This window comes from Lactuca serriola, chromosome 8 (assembly GCF_051521515.1).
Source record: "Lactuca serriola cultivar US96UC23 chromosome 8, Lser_US96UC23_V15, whole genome shotgun sequence".
NCBI classification, from domain to species: Eukaryota; Viridiplantae; Streptophyta; class Magnoliopsida; order Asterales; family Asteraceae; genus Lactuca; species Lactuca serriola.
The window spans coordinates 18,590,576-18,615,362 of record NC_136415.1 but is presented as its reverse complement, the minus strand read 5'-3'; the positions used below and the strand labels follow the sequence as shown (position 1 = coordinate 18,615,362).

At 36.2% G+C, this 24,787-nt stretch overlaps 1 protein-coding gene across 2 annotated transcripts; it reads right to left on the bottom strand.

Annotated features, from left to right (window-relative positions):
* Positions 1–16,704: 16,704 nt before the first annotated feature.
* LOC145070189 (protein yippee-like) lies at positions 16,705–24,385 on the bottom strand. Of its 2 annotated transcripts, XM_079017129.1 has the most exons (6): positions 24,200–24,385; positions 23,721–23,764; positions 23,490–23,598; positions 23,292–23,347; positions 23,107–23,209; positions 16,705–16,869 (listed from the first exon to the last, which is right to left on the bottom strand). In XM_079017129.1, the coding sequence occupies exons 1-5, from the start codon at positions 24,293–24,295 to the stop codon at positions 23,125–23,127; spliced, it is 390 nt and encodes a 129-aa protein (XP_078873255.1). In that variant the 5' UTR covers positions 24,296–24,385; the 3' UTR covers positions 16,705–16,869; positions 23,107–23,124. The 2 variants fall into 2 exon arrangements, with proteins under 2 accessions (XP_078873255.1, XP_078873254.1); XM_079017128.1 differs by lacking the exon at positions 16,705–16,869 and having other exon boundaries at positions 23,014–23,209; positions 24,200–24,384.
* Positions 24,386–24,787: the final 402 nt, after the last annotated feature.

The window sequence follows — 24,787 nt, the reverse complement described above, 5'->3', positions numbered from 1 at the left end:
AAACGAGCATCCATGTCTGATACAATGGAAACCGGTACCCCATGATGAGAGATCACCTCTCGAACATAGATATATGCCAAATTCTTGACCAAATAATTCTATCGAATATCAAGAAAATGAGCACTCTTGGTCAATCTATCCATAATCACCCAAATAGTGTCAAAGCCGCGAGGAGTCCGGGGTAACTTCGTGATGAAGTCCATAGAAATCTGCTCCCATTTCTAAACGGGAATCTCCAAAGGTTGTAGCTTGTTGTGAGGCATCTGATGTTCGACCTTGACTTTCCTGCAAGTCAAGCACCTCTCCACATATCCAAAAATCTCCCTCTTCATGCAGGGCCACCAATAGTTGAGTCTCAAGTCCTGGTAAATCTTGGTCGCACCAGGATGTATAGAAAGTCGAGACTTATGTTCCCCATCCATCAAAATTTGTCTCACACCTCCAGTATCCAAAATCCATACCCTACTACACCATGTCAACAATCCTCTACTATCCATGACAAAGGTAGCAACTGAGCCTTGATCTTCGCCTTCTTCCAGTTCTCTTCCTTGATTCCCTCCATCTGTGCCTCCCTAACCAACTCCAAGAGTGGGGAGGTAATCATCACCCTCATACACAACCCTCTACTAGATGCACTAACCACCCTATGACTCAGTGTGTCGACCACCATGTTGGCCTTGCCCGGGTGGTACAAGATCTTACAGTCATAATCCTTGACCACATCAGGCCACCTCCTCTGTCTCATATCCAGGTTCGGTTAGTCCATAAGGGATCTCAAACTCTTGTGGTCCATATAGATAACGCAACAGACCCCGTACAAATAATGTATCAAAATCTTGAGGGTGAAAACCACGGCCCCCAACTCCAAATTGTGAGTAAGATAGTTAGCCTCATGAGGCTTCAAATGACATGCCACATAAGCAATCACTCTGTGACATCCCCAATTTCACGGCCAGAAAAGACCGATTTGTTTATGCTTTGTTTTAAAAATCAGAGTTATTTTTTAAAGAAAACAGTTGCGGAATTTGTCCCAAAAACAAAATATGATAACCATTTATCAAAATATTTCTCAAAAAGACAGTATTTTTATTAAATAATAAAACCTTGGGATGTCATGTTCCGATACAGATCAAAAGCATAAACAATATAAAATAGACCTTACAACAGTCATTTATAACCACTGATCTACAATCCAAAATCTCTCATCAAGTCCACCAACTTATACTCTTGTACCATTACCTGTAATGCAAAGAAAACTGAGTGGGTCAGGCTTGGGAGCCAGGTGAGCATATAGGGTTTTCAACCCACAATAATACATTTATTATATACAATTATCAAACAATCAACCCAAATACCCATCCCCATTATCTTCTTTATTTCTTAAGGTTTTACCCTAAGAATCGATTATACTTTCTTCATTCATTCCTAAGGATTTACCTATGGAATTGGCACACAGTCCATTTGCTACCACGGTTTATACAACAGGCACTACGTCGCATAGTTACCAGGGTTCATACAATTGGCACTACATCTCATAGTCACCAAGGTTTACACAATAGGCACTACGTCTCATAGTCACTTGGGTTTACACAAAAGGCACGAAGTCACATCATCACCAAGGTTTATCAAATAGGCACGAAGTTGCATCTTCACCAAAGCTTACTCAATAGGCAAGAAGTCGCATCGTTACCAACTATTCCATCTACCCATGTTCTACCCAACATTTTTGTAGATATAAATACAAACATAATTTAAATCATTTAACACTTGTATAAAAATATCAAATCCAAGTCCATCTCAAATAGATAATTAATATATAACACATAACACGTATTTCATAGCTAATACTTTATATTTATGTGTTAGATGAAAGTGACTATACACTCACTTGATCAGAAGATGATCGGGCAGCACTACGGCTTGCAGAAGTAGTGTTTCTCCGTAGATCTGGAAGATCTTCACAAAAACCGGGCTCCTCGCAGGCAGGGCTTCGGCTCGGAAATCTCACTTCTCGGGATCCTTGGGGCTTCATATCTTGCTTCGGGGCTTGGGAATGATATCAGGGCTTTGGGATATGATTAGCACGAAAATCGAGGCAAAAAATAGAGAGAAGAAAGAGTTTGAACAAGAGAAAATGGCTGATCTCGGTTTTTATTTATAGGCTGCTGGGTTTGGGATTACGCTGGGCGTACTTCGACGTCACTGCATGCGTCAATTGGTGGCACTCGAGTATTGGTCAGACAAGTTGCACTCCTCTGAGTACGCTAGGCGTACTCAAATTATGCTCGGTGTAATTTGACTTGTCAAACTTCTAAATTGCGTAACTTTCGCAGATGAGCTCCGTTTTCGACGTTCTTTATATCCACGTGAAGGTGAGATTATGCTCTACAACTTTCATTTGGACTCCGTCGGCTAATTTTGACTTTTATTTTTATTATTTATTTTTAGAAGGCCGGGACAAAAAAACTTTGTTATAAATTCATAACTTCTTCGTCTGACGTCCGTTCTCGCCTAAATTTTCATCGTTTCGCTACTAAAAACGAGGTCTTCGATTCTCGTTTAGATTGTTTCGGATAAAAACCACTCGATCTCAAATCGAGTATTCGGGCTGCATACTGCCAAGTCGAAACTTAGAAAAATCATAACTTCTTCATACGAAGTCAGATTTGGACGTTCTTTTATGCACCCTCACGGTTTAACAAACTCTACAACTTTCGTTTAGATCACTAAGGCTAAATATCGCTCTAACGTAAATTCACTTTTTACGTCATTCAGCGTCATGCCGGTTCTGTGGCGAAACTTCGACAGGTCATAACTTCTTCGTTATAACTCGGATTTCGGCGTTCTTTATATGCACGGAAACCTTGTGACATATACTACAACTTAATTAAGATTATTTATTCTAAATAATATTCTATCAAAAAGTCGTTGTTTGACGCTTATCGTCTCTAAATTGACTAGCCCTAATCTACGGGCGTTACACACTCTACCCCGTTGCATGAATACTGCGCCCATCCGGATCATGGAAGCATCACAATACACCACCATATCCTCCACACCCTCTGGAAGGGTCAACACTGGAGCCTCACACAATCTCTGCTGTAAATTCTCGAATGACACCTGCTGCTCAGGCCCCCAAACAAAATCCACATCCTTCTTAGTCAGACGAGTGAGAGGAACAAGAATCTCAGACAAATCCTAAATGAATCTCCGATAATACTTGGACAATCCCAGAAAACTCCTGATCCTTAAGGAAGTCTTCGGGACCTCCCACTGCATCACTGCCTCAATCTTGTCGTATCGACCAATATCCCATTCTGGTTAACAAGGTGTCCCAAAAACTGAACCTCACGTAACCAGAACTCGCACTTGGAGAACTTGGCATATTGCCTCTCCCTCCTCAGAACCTACAGAAGCTCCCACAAATGCTCCTCATGCTGCTCTTTGGTCTTGGAGTAGACCAAGATGTCATCAATGAACACAATAACAGGCCGATTGAGCATCGGTTGACACACCCTGTTCATCAGATCCATGAATACTATTGGTGCATTGGTGAGCCCAAATGGAATCACCACAAACTAATAATTGCCATAACAAGTATGGAAATCCGTCTTCTCTACGTCCTCCTTTCTAATTCTCATATGATGGCACCTAACCTCAAATCAATCTTGGAGAACCAAGATGCACCCTACAACTGATTAAATAGGTCATCAATCCGCATAGGATACTCCAATGCATCAAGAGGAATGCCAAAACTCCTACTAAAGGCCGAGGATACAAATGACCGACTCACACTTGAGTCAAATAGCACTAATGCATGCAAAGAGTTCACAAGAAACGTACCTAACAAAAATATGAATCATAAGAATACCGTAAAATAATCAGACAAAAACATAAATAGATACATACCACCAATGACGTCTAGTAACGCTCTGGCCTCTTCAACCGTCATCTAAAAAGCACGACCTCTGGCTCTCGGGGCCTCAGCCCTCCCTTGAAGTTTGTCTGTGATCTGAAGAGTAGTCGGGGTCGGTGCCTGCATAGGCCTAACAGCAAGTAGAAGGCATCGGGCCTTCACATGGCTCGCTTGATCGCAATGGTTACAAATATGTACACCTGGTGAGGGGGTCTGCTGTTGTAGTTGTTGGAAATCCTTTGTTAAATGGACCTGTTTGCCATAATTTTGGCACCTTGTCGTTGGTCAGCAGGCTCCCTCATGAGTCTTTATGCACCAACCACTAGTGCGGCCCATCTATCCTCCAGAGCGAGAATCTGCAGTCTTGACCCGCTTCATAGCCGACTATGACTGGACTGGAGCCTAGCGCTACTCCTTAACCTGAGTCTTAATATCAGTCTCTCTCCTCTGAGTAGCAGACTACAGATCGGAAAGAGTCTGATACTGCTGCGTAGACACAAACTCTCGTATCTCATTCTTGATCATGCTCAGATATCATGACATCTGAACCTGCTTGGAAGAAGCATACTCAGGGCAGAAAAGTGTCGTCCTAGCGAACTTCTTGGTGATCTCCATCACCGACTCCGTCGTCTGTCTAAGTGACAGATACTCCTAGGCCAAACGCCCTCTCTCTACCAAAGGCACATACTTTGCACAAAACATCTCAGTAAATCACCCCAAGTCACTGTGGCCATCTCTGCAGGTGAGTAAGAACCGGTCACAAGCTTTCACCAGTCCTTTGCCCCCAAGCATATAAGGTTCAGGATACACCTGACCTTCTGCTCCTTTGGACAAGAACATGTGAAGAAACAGCCCTTCACATCAGACAACCATCTCATCGCTACAATTGGGTCCTTGAACCCATCAAAATCAGGAGGCTTCGTGTTACTGAAGTTTCGACACGGGAAAGATCCTCTTACCCTAGCGGCATCGACGATTGCAGTGGCTGCGGTAGCGGCAGCCTGCATAACATCAACATAACGCTCATCAAAGAGCTCAATCATAGCGATCTTCACCAACCCAAACATCTGTGGGATAGCACCCTGAACAACTGTAACTACCTCCACAATTCAACTCACGAATCTCATTATCAAGTACAACCAATCTAAATGGCTCACCGCCTCCTTAAGCACCAGCTCCAGATGCCGAACCTCTAGTGACCACCATGTTGAAAAATAAACATAAATTCATCAGATCACCAATAGAGTAACACCCTACTGCTCACATATCTCAACCTTAGGTCTTTTAGTTTCCTTGACATGCGTACGGGTCCTGTGCTTTCAGTAGTACAGGCCCATACTACCTTCCACACCTACCCGTATTTGTTTCACTAATCGCCAAAAAGCCCTTGGCCACTAGGCCCTCTATGCTTGGTGCACACGCACCCTTAAACACATTCCTAAGAATGACCACAACTTCAAGTTCCACTAGGACTCTACAAATCCCACTCACAACCCATGAAACCTCCACTAACATTGCGGTCACCTGCATATGCCAATCGTACATAATGTCGGATCCGATAGACAATCGAATAAGTGATTCTACCCTAAGCGCACATGTAAAGTCCCAAATCTTAGATCCAAATCAGTGATCAAATGATATTGCAATCAATCAGAGTGTAGAAGGAGTAGAAGAAGAATTAACCCAAGCATGCACACATTTATATCATATAAACGTCAAATACACCTTGGAAGACACACACATACATCACCCTAATACTGACACAAACACCTAGTATTTATATCACCTCAGCACCACACGATTGTACGGCCACACATGCGTGTGCAGCCGCACACAGGGTGTACGGCCGCACACAACCACACAAATGAAACGACCACCATAACTAACCCCAAGACCCAAACAAGACCTTTACAAGATAGATGCCTAGCCCAAACCACTATATTATGATCTATCATTCTCCCCCTTGGTTTTCGGCTAGCATAGATATGGTCTTCAATCACTTGGTTTCTCGAACAACCTTAGGTCAGATTTTCCCATAGATCCTATCCAAAGTTTTTCATTGATGATTGTGGCAACCATTCCTGTGAATTCCTTTGCAGCGGCTTCCATGACGTCCCTTCTACATATGATTTGATGAAGGACCAAGGTATGAATGTCTCTCTCTTTGAATCTCAGGAGATCATTAGCGCTAATGAGCCTCAAAACTCCTTCTCTGCTTTTGAACTTTATGGCAGCAGTTGCTGTTTCATCATCATAGGCCCAAAATTCCATATCATCAAGATATCCATCACTAAAATGTTGTGGAATTGGAATCTCCTTCACTTGATTAGTAGCTGGCCATAATATTATCTTCATCAGTTGGTTAGTTTCAGGGTCAAGGATATCTTTGTCTTTTCTAACCAACGCTTTTGCGGTCTTCATCATTGGAAAGTTATCCATGAACTGTCTATCCAAAAGCACTAGCATCTTGAGAAGGATTGTAGAATGGAGCCCTTGATAGTTTAGAGAGATCAACCTTCGTCTAGGAGTTGGAGTCATGAATGTTTTTGTAGTATTCTAGATTTCCAGAATTCCTCTTAACCACCCACAACTTAAGCTCAGGATCATAACCCTACATCTTGATCCCTGTGCGATCACCATATAGATCACGAAAATTTCTCCTTTTAAGATCAATCACTGTGAGTTGAGGTTCATCTGCTTTATGGTTCTCATTTGAACTTTTTAAGAAAAGCAAGCCTTCCTTTTGCTCAGTTGTGACTGTTCTTTGTCCATGTTTGATTTTGATCCGTGGAATGTCATTTACAGGCTCCTTCTCAAATCGATCAACAACTCTTGTTGTTTTTGGAGGTGGTTGGTCAACAGGAAATTCGCCTTCGGAAGGCTGGATGGGAGCTGTGGGAGGATCTTCAATACCATCCGGCTGTTGAAACAGAGACTGGAATTTATCTCCTAAGGCTTTAAACAATTTGTTCTTCAAGCTAAAATAGAAAGCAGTCAAAGATCCAAGATTAGTCTATAGCTCAGAGATTTGGTTTGACTTCAACGCATTATCTTCCTCAAGCTCAACAATCCTAACATCATGCTTTCCAACTAGAATGTCCTCAATATTTTGCTGTTTTAGAATGCCAATTTCTTCTTTGAGAGAGGACATCATCAGAATCATCATCCCCTGAACGACCTTCCTCGATAGATATTCCTTTTCCACGTGAGGAAGGTTCAGAAATATGTTGAGCCAAGTGCCTTGCTAGCCTTATGGAGGCTTCATCTAGTGAAGGCCTTGTGGGGGAGTATTATGGGATAGCAGATGACCTGCCTGTTTCGAACGTAGTGCTTGGGCCTTCTTCGTTAAGTGTAGGTGGTGTAATAAGTGTTGTGGTGGTGATTGTGGAAGAAGCTGGTGGTGCTTGATCTTGAATGAACATTCCCTGCAGCGGATCTAGACGCCTTCGTTTCACAGGAGGCAGAGACGTCTGTGTCTGTGTCGGATTACTAGAAGATGGCTCAGATGTAAGAGTAGCACCAACAAGGGGAGGAATCCCTGAAGATGCATCCATTTTACTTGAGATGTTGTCCATCGGTTTTGATGTGAGAGGCATTGTTTCAAGAACGTCATCAGAAACCCTAGTCTCTGTTGTGGATTTAGCAACTTCATTGACATTGAAAAAGAACCTGTCGTGGAACTCTGAACTTGGAATATGGTCATCATGCTCAATATCAAGATTAAGTGGGATTTCCTCATTATTAAAACCAGTAAAGTCCATGTCACTCAGAAACTCATCTTCTTCGTCATTCCCTTTATCATCACCCTCTACATCAAAATTACTCTGAACCTCCACATTTCGCAGTTGGTCATGTTCTTCTACCATGATTGCGACAGGGGAGACACGACCTTTTTCGATTTCATGTTCAGAGGTCGAGATAATAATCTCCTCGGTTTCCGTGGGGCTAGAAAGAGCATCGGATTCAGATTGTTCACTCTCTTCAGCAAAAATTCCAAACTTGATCAGTGGATATTTCCCTTCAAAATTAACCTTTCCTGGTCGATTCTGCTTCATCAGACCAAAAGCAGTTGAGCCAATAGACTTGAGATCCAGAGTCTCTTCTCATCTTTCGATTTCAGGGTGCTTGACATTGAGGATAAGTTGAAGGAATCTTGGGTACATGAAGAACTTATCCCTCTTGTTTCCTTCAATGTTCAAAATCATCTCATGCATAATAAACTTTTAGAAATTGAACTCAAATCCAGATGCTAAGGCAGCAATTGCACGAGTGTTAACCAGGGATATTTCATTAGCTCCTGACTTCTGGCCAAAGATACAACTCACAAATACATGAGCTAAATATTTCTAGCACGGAGGCAATAGCTTCTTGAGAGTGGGGGGGGGGGGGGGGAAGTTCATTCATAACCCATTTGGTTTAGAATATCTTGAGCCCTGTCTAGATCAATCGCCTTTGGAAATTCAGGCTTATCACCGATCTACAAAGTTTCTCGAATAATCCACTCGGTAACCAAGACTTCCTTTCCATGTACAGAAGCCTCAAGAAATTTTGCACCCTTATTATCCTTCTTCACAACTGTGTTGCTCCAGAATTCCTTAACCAATTTTTGATAAATGACCGGACAGGTGGTGAGAGCAGAGAACAAACAACATCTTCTTAGTCCATCTACTATGAATTGAAACTCAGAGTGAGCCTCTGGAGGATCAGCAAGGTAAACAACCAAGTTGTGAACTTTAGCGAATTCAAGATCTGCCATATTGAGTTGAGAAAAGCACACAAAAAAAATCATCAATAAACATCAAGTGCTTTTCCCAATAAACCGTTAAATCAAGTTGCTCACTGGTTAAGTTTCAATATTTTAAGGGCAAATTGGAGTGTGCAGCCGTACACAAAAGTCCATCCGTACACAAGGTGTGAGGCCGTACACATGTGTGCGGCCGCACACGCTCCAATTTTGCCGAAAATCGATTTTCTTTCAATAAACCGTGGATTCTCAGTCGATTAAGTTCCTGTCAAAGTTATCCCGATCAAGCAATCTGAATCACACGAAAATCTGGCTTACGAGGTGTGTCGGTATGTGATGACCGACAGTTAAAGCTTTTGAGTTTCTGTGTTTTAAGTTTGTTGTGATGAACACACAATCGAATCTTCGATGTAAGCACAATGAAAAAAATTATTGTGCTTGAAATCTTCTATTATGCTTTTACAAGTTTTGATTTTTTTGGGTTTGTTGTAATGAACATATAAACGAAGCGTTGAGTATTATGGGTTGATTGTGATGAAAACACAAGTGTTATGGGTTTATTGGAAGAAGAATGGTGCGTCCTTCTATTTTTCGATACTGATTCTGGAATCCCTCATCATCGATTTGATTTAGCAAGACCTTAACATCATCTCCATGTTATACATCAGTCTCCTGAAGGTATTGCTTCCTGAAGGTCTTGCCGAGGCTTGTTCATGGATTTGACATTGCCATAATTGAATTTCATTTTTGTTTCACTAGATTGTGATTAAGAGTTCTTTGTGATTTCATTTCCAGAATGAAGCACATTTGACTTAAAACCTGTCAACATTTTTTATAGACTGATCTGGAGCAGCTTTTAGACAAAATTGCAAAAATGGTCCCTATGTCATGCAATTTTTTTGGGTTTTAGTCCAAACCCTGACTTTTTTGGATTGGTGGTCCTTTTGAGGTAGTTTGCTTGTGATTTTGGTCCTTCGGTAAACTAAAAAGACTAAATTGCCCTTATTATATTTATTTTCCATTTTTCTTTTTTTCATTTAAGTATTTATATATAAAAAATAAAAATAGGGGCCCATATACTCTCTTTCTCTCTCTCCCCAAGATGAAGAAAAATCCTTTCTTTTTCTCTGTAATCCTTTTCTTCCCCCTCTTCATCGCCAATAAACATGACCTGAAGAAAAATCCTTCCACATGGCTCGGCTCTTCTACGACAACAAAACCAACCGTGTCGCCGAACTTCACTTCCCTGGAATGTGTCTCTCCGACGAACTCCTAGACAACACCCACGACAATTTTACCCAACTCACCACTCTCTGTATTCATTACAACGCCCTCTCCGGTCCACTCCCCACATACATCTTCTCACCAGTTAACCTCCATAATCTCTACATCCAAGACAATCTGTTTTCAGGCCCGATTCCAGGATTTGTTTTCCTCTCTTGTGAATCTCGTTAGGGTTAGCTTCATAAACTGGATTGGGATTCTAGATTTACTCCCAATCTAGTTTCCAATTCCAATTCTAGATCCCGTCAGGCTACATAATTCCATGCCAAGACATCAACACAATATATGAATTAATGAGCTACAACGAAGATGGACATCAATATCACCTCTATTGGAAAGAAATAAATTCTCTTTAGTTATTCCTTTACCATCTCGTCGTCGGCTTCGGTGATATTTATTTCTGATTAAACGATATACTGAGTGGAGGAAGAGGGAATATCGATGGGATGAGGAACACCATATTCAACGTCACAGCTTCCATTGTTCTGATGCTTCGTTGTTGTATGTGTTTGAGGACGAGAATGAGGAAGATGGTGGTGGAGATATTTCTTTGGTGCTAAGGAGACAAGTGATGGGTGTTTGCTGATGAGGATGGGCGATGGTAGAAGAGGAAGAAGAAGGTGGTTCCAGTTGGAAATTAGGTTTCTTTCTTGTACATGGGGGGAGTTGGAACTGATCTTGAATTAAGGAATGGAAGATTTTCAGGAGAAGAGAATAGTTGTTTCCAGATTTGGAATTGAGGATGAGCAAATAGATGAATCGATGTATGTGTGTGTGAAACAGATCGAGCTTGTGGTCTGGGTTTTTAGAACTAATTTTGTGTTTGAAGCTGAATGATCCACAACAATGGTAAAGAGAAAATGGTGAAGAAGACATAGGGTTCGTTTTTTGCAGATGAGGTCACAAACCAGGAGATATATATATATATATATATATATATATATATATATATATATATATATATATATATATATATATATATATATATATGTGGGCCCAAATTAATTACTTATTTTCTTTTTCATTTAAATTAAATAAAAAAACATCAAAAATATATCATAAGGGCAGTATAGTCATTTCAATTTTACGAGAGACCAAATTTACATACAAACATGGTCAAAAGGACCATGAAGCCAAAAAAGTCGTGGTTTGGACTAAAACCCCAAAAAACTGTATACCACAGGGACCATTTTTGCAGTTTTGTCCAACTTTTACAGTGTTTCTTGTCGTTGAATTCAAGATTTCACCAGGCATGATTGTGGAAGCTTTCTCGAAGATCTGGGACACCATGTGTGGTAATGATTGAACTTGGTGTAGATACATTACCAAACTCAAAGTCAACAAATTCAATTATAAGCTATAATTTTTGGGTATTTGAAGAACAAAGGGAAGATTATTTATTTCAGAAAAGGAAAGTAGGGTCATAAGAAATGCTTATGTGGCTAGGGGTAACCAGTTTACACCTTCAATTCTTCCAAAGGAACCCAATAGACCTGAGAAAAATGAGTTTATGCCCTCATAAAGCAGTGAACACTTTAAGGACTAAATGGACCAACCCTAGAAACTTCGTAAGGTAGTTACGTCATTTTCCCTTAAAATTAACAAACACAAACTCCCCTTAAATTCTGATTTCAACATAGATACATAAATGTAAGCAAAAATCATGATTAAATATATCAAGTCAAACTCTTAATGATTTTCTAGATATCAAATAATAGAAGATTTCATTTTAAGATTCTCGAAATAATAAACTTGTTTAAAAGATTCATACATAAAACTTAATCTAGAATAGAAATCCTATTTTCTGTCCAAACCAAATATGGAAACTTATATTTTAACACTTGATTCACTTTTGTTTTCACATCATTCCAGGATACATTATCCACGTTTTGACAAAAAATTAAAATTTTACAAAATTTTCTATTAAATAGTCAAATTTAGAATAAATTATACTTTGGTCACATGGTAATATGTATGTTTAGTCCTAGTTTTGGAAATTTGACATAAACTGATGATTAAGGTTGACAAATTCAACAACTTTTGTTTTTATCTCAGTTACCATCAATGATTTTCTTCTAAGTGCATAGAAACGACTAAAATGCATTTGTTTTTTTTCTTTTGTCTTTTATTCTATTTTTCCTTTTTAGAATTATTATTAGAGTATATTACATTATACCACTAACACAACTGCCATCACCATCAATTTTCAACACCACTGTATACCACCACCAAAAAAGTACATAACCACCTACAACTCAAAATTAGAGTAAGCTATAACCCAATGTTGTAAGGTGTTGATGATTTTAGTGTCATAAATTCATTTAGTATAGTCAAGATTACTTGAGACAAGCTAAGTTTAGGTTTGGCTATATTCCAATATTTGACATGTAGAATGCATATTCAAATAAGCTAATGTGAACTTAGAAACATGGAGTTATGGGAGCATGGCCCGACTATACCTTAGGGCTTAGGGCCTCCAATTTTAAATTTTATTATGTTAATTATATATGTATATATACGTATTTCTTGGGTTACAAAGACTAGTTGGAGCTTGGCCCGGTGGTAAAGGTGTCGGTTTATCAAACTAAGGGTCTTAGGTTCAAATCTGTTTTCTTACCTTTCATTCATTTTATTTTGGAAAATACTTAAAACATATCCCACATCGCTCATGGATGAAACTTAACCAACTATCCTCTCTTATATAAGTTCGACCATCCTCTTGCTTTATACTAACTCTACCTTTGAGTCCCACATCGGCTGGGAGATCAAAAATTCAATAACTTCATGTTTATATAAGTGATTTACTAAGATGCATTAAGAAATAATTGGGAGTTGGTTTAAGTTATAAAACTGAAGGGCCCCAATTTTTTTGTTTGCTTAGAGCTTCCAAACTGGTTGAGTCATCCCTATCTGGGATTAGCACCCCTAGCGAGGTTCACGGGCAACACTCCTCACAGGGTCTAGTTTGAAACGTAATCCATATAGGATGGATGTATATGTTCTTTTATTTTACGTAAAAAAGCCAACCGTCATGTCTGTTTGGATACACAAAATTTCCCTCCAATATTATTGAATTTAAATACCAGCATCTATATATATATATATATATATATATATATATATATATATATATATATATATATATATATATATATATTGATGGTGTCGGTTGTTACGGAGAACATGTATGAAATATCATAATGTTACTCTACCAAAATAATGTCTCGTGGAACATAAAATGAATGCAATATATTTTTATGTTTTGGTCTCAGATTTTGCCTGAAATCCATATTTTTGTTTTTCTTGTATTATCCCGAGTTAGAATTCATGTAACTTCAGATGATATAGCCGAATTAACATTAAATTTTAGATAAATTAACTAAATAAAGTTCAATACATATTGATGGAAGGCAAACGGGCAATAAATTGCACCGCTAGCCCTTTCTAGATGACAAAACTAATTCTTTTGAAAACAACTTCTGTGGATCTAGGAGATATAACATTAGAAGGCATGACTCGTTGGACTCTATTAAGGAGCTCCACGGCCCCTGGTGCGAGAAAACCAAATGTATCAAATGCAAAAGGTAGAAACACATGTTGATTTTCTATACATGCATTCTCGAGCTTTACCACTTTGCATGCATCGGCTTTCAAAGCGGCGTGCCCTGCTGTGAAACCCCTACTCGTTAAACCGAATTATAGATTTCGAAAAGTGTTTCTAACAAGATCCATGAAATTATCTGAGTCGTATTGATGTTTTGAAACCGCTTTCTAAAAAAAGGACCAAAACCTGAAATGGACCCAAATTTTATCGACGACGGTTTTTTATATATATAGAGAGAGAGATTGGTGGTCGACGGTTCTGTGCCACTGACCGTCGACGGTTCTAGTGGTGGATGAGAGTGTGAGAAATAGATTTGTGGTTAGATTGCAGGTGCGGGAGAGGGGCATAGAGAGTTCAGAGTTGAGAGGTTGAGTAGAGGATATCCATGGAAGAGGGAGTGCCAATGATAGTTTAGGCATAAGTGTCACCGAGAGTGGAGTAGAGGAGATCCATGGAGGAGGGAGTGCCAATTGTAGTTTTGGCATAAGTGTCATAGGTGACATGAGGTGGAATGGGTGGTCATGGACTACGAAAACGGAAGAGATGGAGAACGGAGGTTGATGGGGAAGCTTATGGTTTGTATTAAAGTAAAAATAAACATAAAATGCAAAAAAAGGAGTTAAACTGTTATATTACATGTGTTTAACGAATTTTAACGGGCATGGCAAGAAACTAAAACTAATGGATTTGCCGACCATAAAGACGAATGATGTCAAATTTTCAAAACTAGGACCATGAAGATTGTTAGATTGTGTTATTTCAGAGACCAAAAGTGTATAATTTACTCTCAAATTTAAATTTTCAACCATCTTTAAGATTCGCGTTTTAAAGCAAATTTATTTATCATATATAAACTTTCTTTAAAATTCCGAATGGCATTATCCTTCGTAATTAAAATATGTGCACGTAAACTTTGTTTAGAGCTTAATACATTTCTTGAAATCTCAAGTATTTTTGGAACAAAACCTCTTAAACATTCTTTTCGATCCTTTATAATAATACTTAGATCATGTTTGTTTTGTTTTGTTTATTTTTTTATTATTTATTTATTTATTTTTGTTAAGGCCTGAACTTATAAATGGACTGAATTGTTAATGATATCTGAACTTATGAAGTGTTGTTGAGATAAATATTGTTTTGTTTTTGGACTGAATGCATTTAATGGATCCGAATAATTATTATTTTACCTTCCTGTTTAAAATAATGAGTTATCATTTCTTTAATACTTGTTATAAAATATAAGTATACAAAATGATCATTTATTTAAAATCCATTATAAATTAAAAGTATATACCATCACATTATATAATTTTTAAATTTTAAATAAATTAAAAATAAACGTGATACTTAACTAATATATTCTAATGAAAATAAATCTAACATATTCATTGTACTAAATTAATAGTTTTATAAAGAAAATTAGAGGCATATTTAAAAAATATTCCTCATTGTAATGAATTAATATATTTAATGAATTAATATATTTATATAATTGAAATATGTTGCTTTTTATTCTCTTTTTATTAAAAAGAGAATAAAAAGCAATATATATATATATATATATATATATATATATATATATATATATATATATCAGTTATCATTTTTATTTAAAATTTAAGTTGACACTTTAATGTTATATTCAAATTAACAATTTATGTATTTTGTCAAAACTGTTCAAAAGTAGTAGCTTTTAAACTGATAACGGTTTATATTCAACAACATTTTAAATTTAATAAATTAAATATAATATGTTAAAATTTAAAGACATAGGTTTATAAGTAGAAGTAAATATATTATTTTAAAATTAAAATTTAATTTATTTATGATTACACTTTTGGTTTGATATTTATTTAATCTTATTAACAAACTTATAATCATTATTAGAAATACACTACAATTTATGACTTTAACTATTTACAAAATATTTTTGGGTTGTCTAAGTTAAACTAAAATTTATATTTAAGTTGACATTGTAATGTTATATTTAAATTAATATTTTAAGTATTTTATACAAATTGCTCCAAATTTATATCTTTAAAATGATAGTCGTTTACATCCAATAATATATTAAAACTAATAAATTAAGTATAATATGTTAAAAGTTAAATATATATATATATATATATATATATATATATATATATATATATATATATAACTTTATAAGTAGAAGTAAAAATATTATTTTAATATTGAAATTTAGTTTATACATGATTACACTTTAGGTTGTATATGTATTTAACCTTATTAACCAATTTATAATTATTATTAGAAAGAAATTGAAAAGACATGGGAGTTTCAAATGAATGTGGGGAAAGGAAAATGCTTACTTTATAAGTATACTAGGCGGATGTCCGCGCGTTGCGCAGAAACAACTATATAGTTGAAGTCTTTACAAATATATATTTTTTTAAATATAACAATAACGTTGTTGTTGAATTTGATAAAATAATTTTTATACTAAATTGATATAATATATTGATTATTTTGATTATATGATAATATATACATCTATTATAACTTCGTAATCTCAATCGTTTGAATGACTTCTACCCGCGACTTACACATGAATAAAATTAAATATAATATATGGTTTAATGTTATTTATAGTTGTTATTGTAAATTAATTTTTTAAAATTTATTTGCTTAATGTTTTAATTTCTATCATTATAATTATTTAAAACATTAAATATTTTTTTTATTTTAAAGGTAACAATATAATCATTTATACATAATTATTTTTAACTATAATTATTGTAAGTTATTTTAAACTACTTATTTGGAAACTTTTAACGATTATAAAAATATATTTTGGAAATATTTCAGTTAATCTGATATTACAATTTAGTTTTTGCATTTATAACTACAATTTATCACTTTTAACTATTTACAAAATATTCTTTGGCTATTCAAGTGGAACTGAAATTTATATTTATGTTAACATTGTAATGCGTAGAAACTCCTATATAATTGAAGTCTTTACAAACATATGTTTTTTTAATATAACAATAACGTTGTTGTTAAATTTGATAAAATAGTTTGTATACTTAATTGATATAATATATTGGTTATTTTGAATTATATGATAATATATACATCTATTATAACTTCATAATCTCAATCGTTTGAATGACTTCTTGTAACGACCAAAAATTTCAACACAATTTAAACTTTTCAAAAACAATTCATTTTAATAACGTTATTACAAAAAAGTTTTCAATACATTTATTATCAGAGTATTCCCAGAATCATGCCATAAACATAAACACGAGGAGCGGTACGATCACGCCTTCGCCTTGCCACGGTCTCCTGAAGAACCTGAAAAAAAACATTTAAACCACAACTGTAAGCCCGAAAGCTTAGTGAGATACCCCCAAAATACCAACCACAAATACGCCCTTCCAGCCTACGACCTTCCGGTCCAAAACATATTGCCTTCCGGCCCATACCATATTGCCTTCCGGCCCATAACATAAATAGCATACATAACATAACAAAACATAGAACAGTCATGCATATCGGGTCTACTGTGTGACTGGTCCGCCGTATCGGCCTTCAGTCCACCCTCCGTGTCTAGTCATGTCCTTCGAGTCTGCAGTGTGGTTGGTCCGCCCGCACCGGGCCTTCAACCCACCTGGTCCACTCTCTGAGTCTACAGTATGACTGGTCCACCCGCATCGGGCCTTCAGTTGGCCTGGTCCACTCTCCGAGCCTCGGCACGTCTGGTCCGCCCTCGTGGGGCCTACAGCCTATCCGGACCGCTCGTTGGGCCTTTAGAACAACCGGGCCGCCCTGGGTATCTTGGCCTACAACACAAAGTAGGACCCGCCTCAACCCAACTCCAGTCCAAACAACCATGTGCACATAAACATACAGCCATATAACAATTTGTAGTCAACAAATAGATCAAACAGATCACATAACATATCATCACCCTAACCAGGATACCGACCTAACCGATCACTAGCATAGCATCACCCTACGTCTCAGCCAAAATACTACTTACGCACATACGCCTTTCCAGGCCATGACCTTCCGGTCAACATCACAATGCCTTCCGGCCCATCACATGATATGCCTTCCGGCCCATAACCTAATGCCTTCCGGCCCATAACACGTAATATCATAACAACAGATACCCGGATCTCAATCCGATAAAGGGCCGGCCTTGGTGCCTTAGACCCTGTTGATATAGTGAGGATAACTCACCTCGTGAATGCCGATACTCTGAACTGAGGAAGCAGACTCTCGAACCACCAACTCACCACAAATCCCGAACTAACCATCATAACAAAAATAAGCATTAGGTCAATCATACTTCCACTTATCGGCCAAGACCAAAGTCCAAATCTCATACAAAGTCCAACATTAGCCCAATTTACCAAATTGGGCCCACTTCACCAAATGGGCCTAGAACCAATGTCCATAACAATAATTGGGCTCAAAATACTCTATCCCTAAATTCCCAGACTTGGCCCAATAACCAATTGTCCATCAACGGCCCAAACTCAAAACCCAAAAATGAAAGTCCAACGGGAGGAGTACGCTGGGCGTACCCTCCTTGGTACGCTGGGCGTACTGCAATGAAACGCAAACGAGGATCGGGGCTTTGGCCCGCTACGCGGGGCGTAATCAAGGGTTACGCGGGGCGTAACTGCAATACTCAATAAGTCCTTTTAACCTCTTAATGGCTTAAGCTCTTAAGCCCAAACTTCAGATCCATAGGCCAAATATGATTAGAATTCATAAAGTCTCAGACTTTATCACTTGGGACGTCCTTAAGCTCTTAATCCAAGGTCTTAATCCATTAAGACCTATATATCTTACACATGGAACAACTACAGCCCTTGGGACCTCATTTTTCTCACTCAAGACCTCTCTAAAGGTCTGAAAGGACAGATAATCTTGACCAAATCGAACTATGCAACAAGGTGAGGACTTTTGGGACAAGAATGGTGACAAAGCTTCAAAATACATAGATCTATACAATATGAAGGTCAAGCAAGAAGCTTTATACCTCAAACAAGCTCCAAAGGATGGTATCTCTTCAGATCTACAAGCTCCACACGTTCTTCTTCTTCTTTGACAACTTCTCTTTTCTCCTTCAAGCCTTTCTTTTGCCAAAAAGAGCTTTCCAAGGTCAAACACACCCAATAATGGAGAGAACACGAGATCTAGGGTTTCTCTGAGGTTGAAGATGAGCATAAGGAGGCTAAGGGGTGAACCAACATGTTCCTTATATAGTGGCTGACCCTAAAATAGGGTTTGGGGTTTCTGAGAGTACGCTGGGCATACCTCCCTGGTACGCTGGGCGTACTCACCCGGCCACCCGCAACTTTTCGCCCCTTTACGCTAGGCGTACTTCCAGCTTACGCTGGGCGTACCCAGCTAGACTTCACCAATAATTGCATGCATGCCATGCATGCATGGGACCCTTTATCCACTTATACCACAAAGAGCTATAAACAATGATCAACTTCAAAACACCGCAACTCCTCTAATCTAAACCTGCTCCCAAATAACTTTACATTCATACGGGGGGTGACGAGAGCCCAAATGCCTCTAACACATACACCAGCCCGAAACCATCTCGGATGAAACTCATTTCTCGCAAAAGGACCAGAATTACCCTTCCTCTTAAATCTCAGGGACTTATAATTAAACACTTAAAGAACGGGGTGTTACACTTCTATCCGCGAGTTACACATGAATAAAACTAAATATAATATATGGTTTAATGTTATTTATAGTTGTTATTGTTGTTAACTAATTTTTTAAAATTGATTTGCTTAATGTTTTAAATTCTATCATTATAATTATTTAAAATATCAAACATTATTTTTGATTTTAATGGTAACAATATAATCGCTTATATAGAGTTACTTTTAACCATTATAAAATATGTTTAGTAACATTTTAGTTAAACTGAGATTGCAATTCAGTTTTTGTATTTATCACTACAATTTATCACTTTTAACCAATTTAAAATATCCATTTGTTTTTTAAATGGAATTGAGATTTATATTTATGTTGGCATTGTAATATTATATTTTAGTTAACAATTTAAGTATTTTGTCCAAACTATTCAAAGGTTGCAGCTTTAAACTGATAATGGTTTACATATAACAACATATTAAATCTAATAAATCAAAAATATAATATGTTAAAAGTTAAAAACATAACTTTATAAGTAGAAGGAAATATATTATTTTAAAATAAAATTTTAGTTTATTTATGATTACACTTTAGGTTTGATATTTATTTAACCTTATTAACCAACTTATAATCATTATTAGAAAGACACTACAATTTATCACTTTTAACTATTTACAAAAATATTATTTGGGTTGTTTAAGTTAAACTAAAATTTATATTTAAGTTGATCCTGTAATGTTATATTTAAATTTATAATTTAAGTATTCTATACAAATTGTTCAAAAGTTGTAGCTTTAAAATGATAATGGTTTACACTCAACAATATATTAAAACTAATAAATTAAGTATAATATGTTAAAAGTTAAAAAAAACATAACTTTATAAGTATAAGTAATGATATTATTTTAATATTGCAATTTAGCTTATATATGACTACACTTTAGATTTCATATTTATTTAACTTAATTAACAAAATTATAAATATTATTAGAAAGAAATTGAAAAGTCATGGGGGTTTCAAATGAATGTGGTGAAAGGAAAAAATACATGGAAGTTTCAAATGAATGTAGTGAAAGGAAAAATGCTTCCTTTATAAGTATATAATGATAATGATAATGATATATATATATATATATATATATATATATATATATATATATATAGGGAAAAGGGAATATACATTACAACCCTACCTAAGCTTAGGTACTAAACCTCTTGAAAGTACATTGTTTTACTATATAAAGATTACGGTTAATGAATTCATGATTAATACTTCAAGATGTAAATTCAAGATCGACACAATAGGGTTTAGGGTTTAGAGTTTAGGGTTTAGGGTTTAGGGTTTAGGGTTAGGGTTTAGGGTTTAGTGTTTAGATTTAGGGTTTAGTGTTTAGCTTTAGTGTTTAGGGTTTAAATTTAGGGTTTAGGTTTAGGTTTAGGGTTTAGTAATGTTCACTTGGATGAAGTAATAAACGATAATTGAGGAAAGAAAACGGAGATGATAAAATGATAATGAAAGAAAGAAATGTTATGGAGAATGATATATTTACCAAGTGAAACCAAACCGGGTATATTTAGCATGTTAAAACGACATATTTTAGAGGTTTAGTACCTAAGCTTAGGTGGGGCTGTAATGTATATTCCCTATTCCCATATATATATATAATTTTTTTTAACTATTATCACACTATAAATACCACAACATCCAACAATTTTTTTTAACTCATACCTTCTTACTCTCTCCAAAAAATATTAATCAAAGTGTCATCATCTTCATCATCCGATTCGACGGCTCTAGAGGAAGCTAAGTTTATCGATTCCGTCATGGCGAAAACGGTTGCATACTTTCAAAACCGACTAGGCGAAACATCACTTGCACGATCTAAACCAAGAAAGTCGCGGTTGCGTAAAAATCGCGAAGCCAAACACGATCGTCTTATAGAAGATTCCTTTGCAGATGACGCCATCTACGCTGTAAAGTTTCGACATCGGTTTCGGATGAGGAAGGAACTATTCTTACGTATTGTTGGCGATTTGGAAGACCGCTTTCCACATTTCCATTGGAAAATGGATGCGAGACGGATAAAAGGTTTCTCTCCAATTCAAAAATGAACGGCTGCAATTCGTTAGTTAGCATATGGTATGGGCGCAGACAAATGGGACAAGTATTTTAGGATGTCAAAGCGTACTGTGCGGGAGTGTGTGTACAAGTTCTGCAAAGCGATCTGTTTGGTTTATGGGCATCGATATTTGCGCAAACCAACTATGATCGATATCCACCATTGTACACGGTGCATGAAGGCAAACATGGATTCCATGGAATGCTTGGTAGTATCTATTGCATGCATTGGAGTTGGTCATTATGCCCCAACGCATCGCGTGATTAGTACATGAGAGGCAACCACAAAGAGCCGAAGATCGTTCTAGAGGCTATCGCATCACATGATGTTTGGATATGACATGCCTTCTTTGGTCTAGCTGGTGCAAACAATGACATCAATGTGCTAGACCAGTTGTTGGTATTCAACGATATCTACCTTGGAAAGTCGCACGATGTACCTTTTCAAGCAAATAGGGTAGCATATAAGCGTGGATACTATCTTACCGGCGATATATATCCTCCCTTGTCTGGTTTTGTGAAATCGTTTACATGTCCTAACGACCCGAAAAGGAAAAAGTTTAAAGAGGCACAAGAGTCGGCTAGGAAGGATGTGGAGCGAACATTTGGTGTACTTAAGAGACGTTGGCAAGTACTAGCAGTTGGGGCAAGGTCATAAGAAGTGAAAAGGTTACAACACGTAATGTATATATGTATCATATTACATAATATGATTCTTGAAGACGAAGGAAGAGCGATATGTCGGTACAACGAAAATGAAGTTTTGCCAAATGTTGAAGGAGTAGTCGTTGGTACACAAGAGTATATGTCAAACAGAAGAGAAATACACAATCGCGACATTCATCACGCCCTTTGTGCTGATTTGGTGGAGCACGTTTAAAGGACTCATATTTAGCCGCCGATAGAGTTTTCTGATGATGATTTGTTTGACGAATCAGACGAGGATTCTGATATGTTCGTCGAGATCGAAGATTCCGATGACGAGAGTGACGTTCAGGAGAATAAAGAGTTGAAGACGATGAGGTCGATGACGAGGGCGATGATTCCGAGTGCGTATTTTGGTTTTTTTAAAATTAGGATATTAATTATGTTTTCTATGTTATGGTTTGTTTGATTTTTTGTTTGCATTTTTAATTTTTTTTTAATTTTCTACTTATTTAAATATTAGGTTTAATGTAATTTTTATTTTAATTAATGAAATGCTTTTTATTTTTAATTAAGTTTCATGTTTATTATTAATTTAAAAATTATAAATCATAAAAAAAATATTTAAAAAAAAATTAAAAAAAACAAAATAATGAGAAAGTTTCTCATCCATTCTTTGGGTTTAAGTGAAAAAAAGAAAATAAGATAAAAAATGTTGTGGCCTGCAGAAAATGAACGAAGTATCTCACCCACACCCTTAGTGGTGTGGAGGATAATTTTGGAAAACAAATATAAGAGTACCACTTAATGTTAAAGATATCTATTTTCCAACTTAATCCCCTAAGATAATTTAACAGTAAGTAAAAAACGGTCTTATATAGATGAACTTATTAAACTTTCTAAGCATTAAATTCATTAAGACAAAAAGAAACGGCTTCTTAGTAAGCTCATACTTTAAATCACCACGAATCTTTAAAATTGCACATTAAACATTATTTTTAGTTTAAACTTGGTTTTTTAACTTGTCTTTTATTAAAGTAAACTAAAAAGAAGCCAAGAATTATATAACAAGGAACCATTAAACACCTTGTTCATAACTTCATAACATTAGGATGAAAAGAGGTGTAAGAATTTACAATTGTCAAATGCCATCATCAAACATTTTCTTGTTGACTTCGACCAATTTGTGCTTCATTACTAACCCAATAATTGCTTCCATCTGGCCCAGAAAGCTTAAACCTGCATAAACTCAAGATCAATTATATTAACATTGTAATCATATAAATTTCACAAAAATACGTAATTCTACTCTCATACTAACCTCTCCAAAACCGATTTTCCCTCCTTGTACTTTTGATTCTTTTCATGAGCAGTTTCCTGTTATCAAATTATATAGTCATGTTTTAGTCAGGTTATATCAATTTTATGGTCGCATCTACAAATCAGAAAATTGCGACCAATAAAATTATTAAAAAAAAAAATTGTAAAATGGTGAAAACACAAAGCCTCAAGATTTTACATATGTCCATCCGACAATTGATCCACATTTCACACAGAAAATGTCAGCAACTGTGTGTAATCCTGTCATCATCATTCTATCTTCTTTTACCCCAACTGTCACATTTACTCTGTAAGAGTATAAAACATGAAGAAATTGCATAGTGACATCCACATTGTCAAAAAGGCATTTCAAAATAATAATAATATAATAAATGAGCAATATTAACATATAGGAGCAATGAAAACTTACACCTTACTGAAGAGATAAGCTTTCCCATGTCTGCAATGGAAGGACTGGATGAAAAAGAGGAAAGGGTAAAACCCTAATCAGCAAAGTTCTTTAAATCAAACATATCAACACGCTAAGAACACCAAGAATTTGCCGTAGAAACACAGAAACTAGCAAATTTTGTGATGTAGATAACCAATTTCAATCCCAATCCACTCGAATTCACATCGTTTCTTCACATAGTTCAATGCAACCAGTTGAATAAACTTGCAATTTCAACAAGGAGTTATTTTTGAAGGTTTTTAGGTCAATTTAATGTAGATACAAATTCTTAATTCTAATGTATTTAAGTCAAACTCATCATCGATTGAGATTTTGTATAACAAAATCAAAATCAGAACATGGGATTTAAAAATTGAATAATAATCTTCAAATTCCAGAAGATCGATGGGTAGTATCGATCAAAAATAGCATATCAGGATTGAAAGAACTGAACTGACCTTGGAAACAATGTCGTCGCAAAGAGCAAGTTGGGTTTTGCAGTGCTTACAACTGTAAATCTTCCCCTCCAAGGTTACTAAGAACAATCGGCCCATTTCTTCTTAGAACGTTGGATTGAAGAAGAGAAGAAGAAGAAGATATGAAAAGTGGGGAAGAAAGACAGTTTTAAAAGCATTCAATCATCAACAAATCCACGCAATCTGACCCCAGTAATATATTTTTGCTGGAAGGTGGATCCCACCGTCATATTCAGCATACATTTATTTCTCTAGGTACATCTTAAGTTGCAGAGAATACAGCATAACATGCAGAAAGTACAACTTTTAATGCGTATGTTACAACAGTACAACTGTCTAGATAAAGTGTACCACCGTTTTATATAGTGAATTTTGCGAAAATATGTTCTCTTTTTGTTAAAATACGTTAAATAATCTTTTTATTAACATTGAACTTTGCAAAAATATAATACTAGATGCTCTGTAAAATAATAATCTCACCAACCATCTTCCATGACTCCTTTTATGTTTTAACATTTTGGAAAAAGAACAAATAAATTCATTGTAAAATAATTTACAAAACAAAAAAGT

Coding starts and splice junctions, on each gene's coding strand:
- LOC145070189 (XM_079017129.1), bottom strand. CDS start 24,295: ATGGGCCGATTGTTCTTAGTAACCTTGGAGGGGAAGATTTACAGTTGT. Junction 23,348..23,489: donor CAATTGTCGGATGGACATAT/GTAAAATCTTGA, acceptor ATTTGATAACAG/GAAACTGCTCATGAAAAGAA. Junction 23,210..23,291: donor GGAAAATCGGTTTTGGAGAG/GTTAGTATGAGA, acceptor GAGTTTATGCAG/GTTTAAGCTTTCTGGGCCAG.